Source organism: Cetorhinus maximus, chromosome 24, assembly GCF_964194155.1.
Source record: "Cetorhinus maximus chromosome 24, sCetMax3.hap1.1, whole genome shotgun sequence".
NCBI classification, from domain to species: Eukaryota; Metazoa; Chordata; class Chondrichthyes; order Lamniformes; family Cetorhinidae; genus Cetorhinus; species Cetorhinus maximus.
In genome coordinates this window covers 26876285-26886626 of record NC_135902.1, presented here as the reverse complement: position 1 = coordinate 26886626, position 10342 = coordinate 26876285, and the positions used below count along the sequence as shown (strand labels likewise).

Sequence of the window (10342 nt, the reverse complement as noted above, 5' to 3'; positions counted from 1 at the left end):
AGCAAAAGATTTGGTGCTTTATACTTTACTATTCCTTTAAGTGATGACAACCATTTTATAATTTAGTTGTTGATGGTGATTCTTCTCAAAATATAAATCTTATAAAGACTTTTGCTATTCACAGATTCACTATCAATTCTTATTTATGTAACTTTTCCCCAAACAAGAGATGTAAAATTGAAACCTAGTCTTTCTTGGTGGATGTAGAAGACCTTATGGCTCTGTTGAAAGAAGGGTTGGGAGATCTCCCAGTGTTCTGGAGATCGCATCACTACCAATTCCCACTAAAAGCAAATCAATTGTCTGATTTACTGTTTCTGGAATCTTACCATGCAAATTTGGCTACACAATAATGACAATGAATAATATTGTATGAAAGTAATTAACTGGTTGTGATGCACTTTGAAACACCAAAAGGATGCTATGAGGTGTATCAATAAAACCTATTTCTAACCATATTAAAATATCAGAATTTTGTGAATTGAACATGATAATTAGTTTTAATTCCAGCAAGTGAAGCAATTTTCTCATGTGGAAGGAACTATTCCTTTACTGAAGACACTAGAGTGCAAGCCCAAATCAACCATAGCATTAGGTGGCAGGAAGTCTGTCAATATAAAAGAAAACACACATTCCATAACTTTAACTTTCCGATTGAAAATAATCTCCATTGTATTCTTCTACTATTATTTTTTTTCTTAAAATCGTCCAAAATCAGAATTTGGAGCTGAATTGAAACAAATCAGGACAGTGTCACATGAGCTGGGACATGTCAATGAATTTTAATAAAAAATTTTATTTAATTTTTAAAGCCTTCATGAAACATCATCCTGCCCATGGATGAGGTTTCATGAGAAATGCGAAGGCCACCTGGGCTCTTCGCCTGCCCGCCAACCTTAAGGTTGGACGGGCAGCCCAGACAACCAGCTTAATTAGATTATTAACGGTGGGCGCGCAGCCGACTCCAGTGCACGCCCGCCGAACTGAAGATCGGAATGGCGTGCAGTGATGTCGGGACGCACGCTGACCAGAAGATTCAGGCCTATGAATCTGTAGGAATTTAGTGACATTGGAGTTAAAAGGTAAGTGTCAGCTGGAACTAGCTTGGGTATGGCAGGGCATGCAAATGAAGGAGAAAGTTGGTGTTCAGTTAGCTGACGTCAACTGGTGTAAGCATGGACATACCGTACAACTGTGGTGGAAATTGTCCGGGACTGCTGCACGAGGGGTAGACTGAACCACTCAGCAGTCAACCAGGAGAGCATGACAGCTGGCCATCTGTTTTGGCAGCGTGGAGAATGAAGCCAACTTGAGCCACAAGCCCTCATTTAAATAGAAGCAATGTGAACAGGTTGCACCTCGCTGGATTTGGACAAGTGCAAGGTCATGTGCCAGGAACCAAGGTAAGCCTGGGTGGGATAGCCATAATGGGAAGGGGAATGGTGCTGAGGTGAGTAGTCCAGGGTGGCAGCAATCCAGATTACATCTGTCTGGAAGAGCACTATTTTTCTTCATTGTCCCACAGATATTGCCCCACTAAATGTATCTTTTTCAGTCCTTTTCTTCTGTACTGGTAATAAAAAATGCAAAAGTACACTCAATCTGCTCCATCAAAAATGTCAATGTCCTATGTATATCGTTGCACCCCAATTTATATGTTAAAAGTCTATTGCCTGAAACAGGAAGGCACTTCAACAACCCAGGGGTATCTTTGTAGAGATGGATGGACACCCATGAGGCAATAACGTAACAAGGACTTAAAACCTTCTAGATAGAGAAGAATAGAATATTTAAAGTGAATGAAATTATCAGCATTATTTGAGATTATTTAAGAAATTAGCCAAGGAAGTATCTGTAGTAAGATAACGAGCTTCGAAAGACACATTTTTCAAAGGTAGGATGCAACACTTGCATGAACAAGAACTGAGTTTATGGCATTTGTATTTGACAAGCTGTGAATAATGAATCTTCTCTTCATGAACATCTGGAAAGCACCAATTAGTGCAGATTTTGAATTTCTTTAACCTCTTTTTACCCTCTAATTGTATAAAAGCAAATGAAAAAAACAGAATCATGTTTATTAAACTTTATAAGGTACACCATCTTTGCAAATAATCTATATATACAAAATGGTGATAAAGGAAAAATAAATGATTAATGGCATTTGAAATTAATGGTATTTAGCCCAAAAATAAAAGAGCATATCAGTCATACCAGATTTTATAAAAAATATATTTCCGTTTCATTAAATTATTCCATAAAATGGTTAGAATGAAATGGTAAATCAACAACAAAAACAAAAATACCTGGAAAAACTCAGCAGGTCTGACAGCATCTGCGGAGAGGAACAGTTAACGTTTCGAGTCCGTATGACTCTTCAACAGAACATACGGACATAAGAGTCATACAGACTCGAAACGTTAACTGTGTTCCTCTGCGCAGATGCTGTCAAACCTGCTGAGTTTTTCCAGGTATTTTTGTTTTTGTTTTGGATTTCCAGCATCCGCAGTTTTTTGCTTTTATCTTCGTGGTAAATCAACATGTTGGAGGATTAAATGTTCAATTTTGTTTACATTAAAGTGATTTACTGTAATTAATATGTAAATATAATTTTCCATTTGCACAATCTTGAGAATATAGGGAATTATCTCTCTACTTCAGTTTTCCAAATTAGTTTCCAGCAACAGCATTTACTCTGTTATGGGCTGAATGGCCTTCTTCTGCTTCTACACCTTATGGTCTTATAAGTATATTCAAGGCTGAGATAGACAGATTTTTAATCAGTAAGGGAATCAAGGGTTGTGGGGAAAAGGCAGGGAAGTGGAGTTGAGGATTATTAGATCAGCTATGATCTCACTGAATGGCAGAGCAGACTCGATGGGCCAAATGGCCTGCTCCTGCATCTTATGGTCTTATGGCCACTTACAGAGTGAAAAATATAGTCCAGCACACAAGCTCTTTCACAATATTTCTGTAATCAGCCAGCAGGAAGTATATTTTCAAAGTACAACTGAGTCTAAGATATTCTTCTCCTTTTACAGAGGGCAGAATATTGCCCTAGGTTGGCGGGTGGGCCCCGGCGGCGGGCGGGCAGCCGAACTCCGTCGCCGAAGCGGGCCCCGCCACCATTTTAAGTGGGTGGGCCAATTAAAGCCCGCCCAGCGGGCTGCCCGGCGGGAAGCGCTTTGCACTTCCTGTACCGGGGTGGTGGGGGGGGATGGGGGGGGGGGGGGGGGGGAGGCATTCCCCAACTGTCAAAGTGCGCTCTTTCGCACATTGCTCCCTGAGACTAAGTGCTGTCTCAGGGAGAACACTGACAGTGCTTCAATGTTTAAAAATAAAAAATAAAAAAATTATTAACATGTCTCCCTCATGTGACAATGTCACACGAGATGGGACATGTTAATAAATCTCACATAAAGTTTATTCAAGATTTTTAAAACCAACATGAAACCTCATCCCGCCAGTGGATGAGGTTTCATGCTTTATCAGAAGCCCACTGGGGCTCCTGGCCTGCCCGCCAGCCTTAAGGTTGGATGGGCAGGACCTTTAATTGGGTTAATGATCCTGTCAATGGCCTCAATTGGCCATTGACAGGTCGGTGGGCAGACAGCTGATTTCGCTGTCCAACCGCCTTCCTGAATATTTAAATGGACCGGGATGATGTCGGGGGTTCCTCCTGATGTCATCCCGCGTCATTTTCCCGTCGGCAAGCGGGCCCCACCCCCAAATCGCCGACGGGCAAATTCAGGCCAGAGTGTTGTGATGTCGCAATTAATCTATTTATTATCCCAGCTGTAAATTAGGGATATTCTTTGAAAGGCACCATGCAGGATTGAGGGTCAAGCTCATTTAGACCATAAGACATAGGAGCAGAAATTAGGCCATTCGGCCCGAGTCTGCTCCGCCATTCAATCATGGCTGATAAGTTTCTCAACCCCATTCTCCCGCCTTCTCGCAGTAACCTTTGATCCCCATACCAATCAAGAACCTATCTATCTCGGTCTTAAATACACTCAATGACCTGGCCTCCACAGCCTTCTGTGGCAATGAATTCCATAGATTCACCACTCTCTGGCTAAAGAAGTTTCTCCTCATCTCTGTTCTAAAAGGTCTCCCCTTTACTCTGAGGCTGTGCCCTCGGGTCCTAGTCTCTCCTTTTGTGGTGTTCTTGTGTTTTATAGATCCAGTGATTGATGAATGGTGTTAGTATACAGCCAATATGTAGCATTGGTTCTTTATAGACAAAACAAACACTGAAGAGTCCAGCACAACAACAAAGACAGGATCTTGAACAGTCACTAAAAATAGCTGGAGATTCCACGTAGTCATTGGAAAGTAAAGTGACAGTGCTTGACCTAATTTGTAGGATGTATATTCACCATCCAATGTTCATATGATACAAAAGGACATGGCTGGGCTGTAGGTTTGAAGCATCATATCACAAAAATGGTCTTAAAGTAGTCCATGACAATACATTTGCCACAAGTAGAAATAAGAATTATTTACGGCAATCACTATTAAGCGTCAGCCTTCTGGCCACTTGGTATCTGTTAAAAGGAAAAAAGGAAATGATGAAACTAGTGACAGAAAGCTTTCAAAAAATAATCAGATGTTTGAAATCGGACCTACCATTGGCATCGCAGATTCTCTTCTAATTACTAAAATAAAAGCAAAAGAAAAACAATTAATCATTATTTTTGGTACATAAAATTTGATTTGAATTATCATTTCCAGCTGTAAAAATTTTCAGTTCATTATTTCTTCAAGTTCCAAAGCTCCTAATCATATATAAGAAAGACAGCAATCTCTATATAATTGTGATAATTTTGACAGTTATAAACAATGCTCACATTTTCCCGAATTAACATTAAAGAATTTCTCCTATTCCTTTGCCCAACTATAAAAATGATCTTATAAGAAAAGGTATCCAAAATAAATGCAGTCACCTATCCTCCTTACAAGTATTCAGTCTTCCAACTTGGCTAGGAGGTTATGTATTTTAGTGGTTATGTTACCGATCTATTAATTTAAAAAAACTGGTCTAGTACTGCATTCAAATCCCATGATCACAGTGCAAGATTTTGAATTCAGTTTTTAAAAAAGGTTGGCATTGGTAAAGGTGACCATGACACTTTGGTCAATTTTAGACCACGTCATAAAAATCCAACGGGTTCACTAATCTCTTTTTGCAAAGGAAACCTATAGTTCTTACCTGGCCTGTCATATATGTGACTCAAATCCTAGACCAATGTGGTTCATTCTTAGTTGATTTCTGAACTAGCCCAGCAGGATAGTCAGTTATATCGGACGACAAAGAAGAAGGCCCACCATGCTTGACAAATCTACTGGAATTTTTCGAGGATGTAACTAGTAGAGTTGATGAGGGGGAGCCAGTGGATGTGGTTTATTTGGACTTTCAGAAGGCTTTCGACAAAGTCCCACATAAGAGATTGGCGTGTAAAATTAAAGAGCATGGGATTGGGGGTGGTGTATTGAGATGGATAGAAAACTGGTTGGCAGATAGGAAACAAAGAGTAGGAATAAACGGGTCTTTTTCTGAATGGCAGGCAGTGACTAGTGGGGTACCGCAGGGATCGGTGCTGGGACCCCAGTTATTCACAATATATATTAATGATTTAGATGAGGGAATTAAATGTAATATCTCCAAACTTGCAGATGACACAAAGCTGGGTGGGAGGGTGAGCTGTGAGGAGGATGCACAGATGCTTCAGTGTGATTTGGACAAGCTGAGTGAGTGGGCAAATGCATGGCAGATGCAGTATAATGTGGATAAATGTGAGGTTACCACTTTGGTAGCAAAAACCGGAAGGCAGATTATTATTTGAATGGCTATAAATTGAGAGAGGGGGATGTGCAACTAGACCTGGGTGTCCTTGTACACCAGTCGCTGAAGGTAAGCATGCAGGTGCAGCAGACGGTAAAGAAGGCAAATGGTATGTTGGCCTTCATAGTCAGAGGATTCGAGTACAGGAACAGAGATGTCTTGCTGCAATTGTACAGGGCCTTGGTGAGACCACACCTGGAATATTGTGTGCAGTTTTGGTCTCCTTATCTGAGGAAGGATGTACTTGCTATAGAGGGAGTGCAGCGAATGTTTACCCAACTGATTCCTGGGATAGCGGGACGGACATATGAGGAGAGATTGAATCGATTAGGATTATATTTGCTGGAGTTCAGAAGAATGAGGATCTCATAGAAACCTATAAAATTCTAACAGGACTTGACAGGGTAGATGCAGGAAGGATGGACTCCCCCGATGGTGGGGGAGTCCAGAACCAGGGGTCACAGTCTGAGGATATGGGGTAGACCATTTAGGACTGAGATGAGGAGAAATTTCTTTTGAATGGCGGAGCAGGCTCGAAGGGCCGAATGGCCTACTCCTGCTCCTAGTTTCTATGTTTCTGTTTCATATCTTCTCAGGACAATAAGTGCCGACCACAACTAGGGGATGGTTTTTTTGATGTTGAAGCCCCTACGTAGAGAATGTTTCCTTTCTTCCCCTAACTGATTTGTTTTACCCTGTACCAAACACTACAACTTGGAACTTGTGAATTGGAATACATAGATGACTTTTTCCCACATCTATCTCTTCCAATGCTGTCTGATGGTTGGATATGGCTGAATAGGAGGTGCACCAGAGCAGATCAATGTGACTCATGTGGGGTTTTGCTACATTCTCTAGATGGAAGCTGGGTAGCAGGTGAAGGATGACTTATAGCATTACATTATCATTCACCTTTTCATCCAACTACTTCAATCAACTACAATGTAAGGAAATCTGAAGATTGTAACCAATTAGGGAAAATTCAGAGCCTTAGACTTCTCTCTATTACACTTAAGCAAATATTCAACAAATATTTTCATGCTCAGTGGGATCTCGGTACTTGACATCCAATAATTCAACTAAGAACTTATTTAAGCACAAACTCTGGGAAGTGAATAAGAACGACAGACAGAATTTTAAGCCATTGAGAGTGTTTCTCCTTCTGTTCTCTCTTTCTTGGATATATGATAATGGTTAAATTGAATTAGCAGGCTTTCAGATTATGGGCTGTATTGAAAAACAAAAATCAAGCAAAAGTTTTCTTTAAATAAGATGATGTCGGAATTTATGTATCAAAGGCTGAAAAGTTTTAAAAGAAACAAAAAAACATTTACACAAACATCATACCCAAATAGAAATTTCTCCTGAATCGAAAAATCGTCAAGATGATTATTCCAATTCCAAGTGCCCCAACAATGACAAACACAGCTATGAGCACCTTATTCTTTCTCCCTTCACTTTGGCGATGAGTATTAGGTTCATCCAAGAATGGAACTGAAAAGTTGGGTAGAAAACTTAATTAATTGTAAATTCCAGCTTCAACCTTCATATGTATAATAATGGTGATATCAATTATTAATAGATATGTTGAAGTTCAACACCACCAAGGAAAAGGATTGCAGCAGTTTAAAAGGAAGACCCACAACCTTCTCAAGGTAAATAGTTATGAGTAGTAAATAGAATCTTGTAGCATTGCATACACCTTCATTATAAGAAAACACAAAATTCATTCTTTAAACAGCCATTTTCTGAGATTGTTTTAAATCAATGCTATGAACTTACTTGGAAAATGTTTCTTAACCTTATATACTTGCTCTTCCATATTCCACACAGCACAAGTATAATTGCCTTCCAAGGCACTTTCTGCAACTGTGATTGGAAGCGTACTGGTGATCTTGAACAGCCCCTTTGCGGTCTCCACACTGAAAGTTTTAGCGTCAGAGGTAAGGTTCTTTCTTTCATAGACAAACCAGTGAATCTGAGCCAGTGGATATCCAGTCGTTTCACAAATGAGGTTTGTTGTTCTCATTCTTCTTGTGACATTTGGGGATAAAATCACTTTTGGCAAACTATATGGAGCTAAAAATAAATTACACTCTTATTAATGTAATGCGAGAGAGAGGTGTAGAATAATATAGAAGCAGTTTTTTCCACTAACTCTGTCAACAAGCAAATTGAAATAGCACTTGGTAAACAATAATTCCCAGATTTATGGCAGTAGTCTGGCTGAATTTAGGTTAGTTAAGCTAAGGGTATGTGGGGTGAAGGAAATATTTAATGGTTCAAAGTTGTTATCTTGATCTGATTTCTGAATATGTGAATTCAGGGAGCTTCAGATTATGCTTTACTTTTCTTTTGACTATTTTTGTTTGATTGAGAAAAGCTTCCTTGCTGCAGTCTATCTGTGTCCTATATCTATCTCATTTATGGATTTGCACTCCATGCAAGTTGGTTGTTGAGACTGATTACATAACAATAATGGGTGCACTTCAAATCTTTATTATTGTGTCTTATAATCTGGTCATTCAAATCATCAATGGATCCTCCCCTACCTTCAGTGGCTGAAATATGTTTGAGATATTCTGAGGATGTGATAAGTGTATAAATGCACAATCATTCTTTCCTCTCTCAACATGATCCTCATTATAACTTACTGTTTGCCTATCTCACATGTCAAGTTTTTAGGTGTGAGAATAAACCTGGAACTTGTTGCTAATTAAAGGTAACTAATATTCTACAAGGAAAAATATCAGGGAAAGAATACTGTTACCTACCTATAACCTTCAGTGTGATGTCTTGGTAGTCGTAACCAGAAATTGTTTCCAAGAAATATCGATAAGTCCCCTGATCTATCAGTTGTGTTTTCTGGATTACCAGTGATACATCTTGTGAATCTGGATGAAGTAATTTAATTCGATTTTGAGGTCTTTTGTCACCAGCCTGTGATTTAAACACGGATGTTTGACTTCCATCTTTTTCAAGTTTACTCAGTTCAATGGAACTAAATGTTTTCACTTTTGTTGATTTGATTGTGCATGGTAGTTTAGTGTCATCAGCAAATGTTCCCATCACTAAATGCTTACAATCTAATGTCACAAAGCCTGAAAAACAAGAATTTTCATTAGCTCACATTACCTCCGTGATAATCAGAGTTGAATGAGCTACAAATTGAGAAATACTTTGGTACTTACTTTGTGCGAAGGAAAGGCTTATGTATAAGGAGAAATAAAGGAATCTTTCTGCATGGTCCATTACCAGAATTCAGTTCACCTGCTAACTTGAAGACAAAAGAGAAAAATCATTAGAAATACAGGGCTGAATTTTTCAGAAGAGGACCAAGTCCCGTTGCTGGGTCTGAAAGCTGGAGCCAGCCTTGCTCTGGTGGGACCCAGGGATGGCATTTTGCCAGAGGCGACCAATTAACAGGCCACCACCATTTGAGGATGGCAGCCTGCCCTCCAAACCCCCCTGTCCCTCACCCCCCAGAGGTGCAGGCCCAGAGGGCTGGCAACTCCGCAAGCTTGACAGCACCACCGGTAGCACTGGCCACAGCTGTGGCTGCCTCATGAAGGAGGGGGCACTTCAACACTGAGGAACCTAGGTGATTCCCCCACATGGCAGCAGCCACCTGCCCACCCCTCAATGCTGTGAAATGCCAGAGGGATGGGAGGTGGCCCCCTCAACTGGCCACTCAGGGGTGGCCGCAGGACTGAGTTTCCTCCATTGGCAATATGCTATGTCAGCAGGAAGTGGCTCCCCTGCCATATTGCCAGCTCTCCTGCCTCCCAACCAAGGGCTGGGAGAACCCAGCCCTCAGTGACCTAAATGAAACCTGATGCACGTCTCCTGTGTACCATAAGATAGGGTTTGTCAGGAATTTCATGGAACTGTATATGGTTGAACTCAAATTCACATCAGATGTATTTGCATTACTGGAAATGTTTGTTTTACACAAGCGTCAAGAAAGCAATTTGTAAGTTTTCTGACAGTCAGACTGTACCTCTGTTCCAAGCAAAATGTGGAGATCCAACCAGCGCAACTCCAAACTGACCCAGGAAAAGTCACCTTTCCAAATCCGACACGCTGACAATCGCTGCGAATGATTCCGGGATCTCGACACCGAACATCTCAGCCGAAGCCGGAACCAAGGGCTGGGATCTGCGGGGAGCGAGTCCGGCTGTTGGCTCTCGATCCACTGTCCAGTCTGGGATAGTTAGCAGCGCCAGTTACCTTGTGCTATAGACAAACAGGTTAACAGACAAAGGTTATCGGCAGCACCTCCGCTGTATCTCTGTGCATGTTCTCCGTTGAAAATGAACACGGAAAACAGTTAGCTCTCCCACTTTTTTTTTTCTTCCTTGTTTCTAAACTTTTAGTTTCGATATGATTGGACAAAGGCCGAGTTTGCAATGAGTTTCAATCGAAAAAAAACGGAACAGATGTGAATTCGTCACCGAACTTTCCCCATAAGCACTGATGTTAAACTTGCAATTA

The 10342-nt window shown here is 40.7% G+C and overlaps 1 protein-coding gene across 3 annotated transcripts; it reads right to left on the bottom strand.

Annotated features, from left to right (window-relative positions):
* Positions 1 to 2071: 2071 nt before the first annotated feature.
* Positions 2072 to 10092, bottom strand: LOC144699732 (programmed cell death 1 ligand 1-like). 3 transcript variants are annotated; one of them, XM_078570901.1, is made up of 7 exons: positions 9849 to 10092; positions 9040 to 9121; positions 8623 to 8949; positions 7631 to 7927; positions 7196 to 7342; positions 4633 to 4661; positions 2072 to 4550 (listed from the first exon to the last, which is right to left on the bottom strand). In XM_078570901.1, the coding sequence occupies exons 2-7, from the start codon at positions 9098 to 9100 to the stop codon at positions 4521 to 4523; spliced, it is 891 nt and encodes a 296-aa protein (XP_078427027.1). In that variant the 5' UTR covers positions 9101 to 9121; positions 9849 to 10092; the 3' UTR covers positions 2072 to 4520. The 3 variants fall into 3 exon arrangements, with proteins under 3 accessions (XP_078427027.1, XP_078427029.1, XP_078427030.1); XM_078570903.1 differs by having other exon boundaries at positions 9914 to 10092; XM_078570904.1 differs by having other exon boundaries at positions 9040 to 9118; positions 9914 to 10092.
* Between the last annotated feature and the right edge of the window lie 250 nt (positions 10093 to 10342).

Coding starts and splice junctions, on each gene's coding strand:
- LOC144699732 (XM_078570901.1), bottom strand. CDS start 9,100: ATGGACCATGCAGAAAGATTCCTTTATTTCTCCTTATACATAAGCCTT. Junction 8,950..9,039: donor AAGCCTTTCCTTCGCACAAA/GTAAGTACCAAA, acceptor CTTGTTTTTCAG/GCTTTGTGACATTAGATTGT. Junction 7,343..7,630: donor GGTTAAGAAACATTTTCCAA/GTAAGTTCATAG, acceptor CCAACTTTTCAG/TTCCATTCTTGGATGAACCT.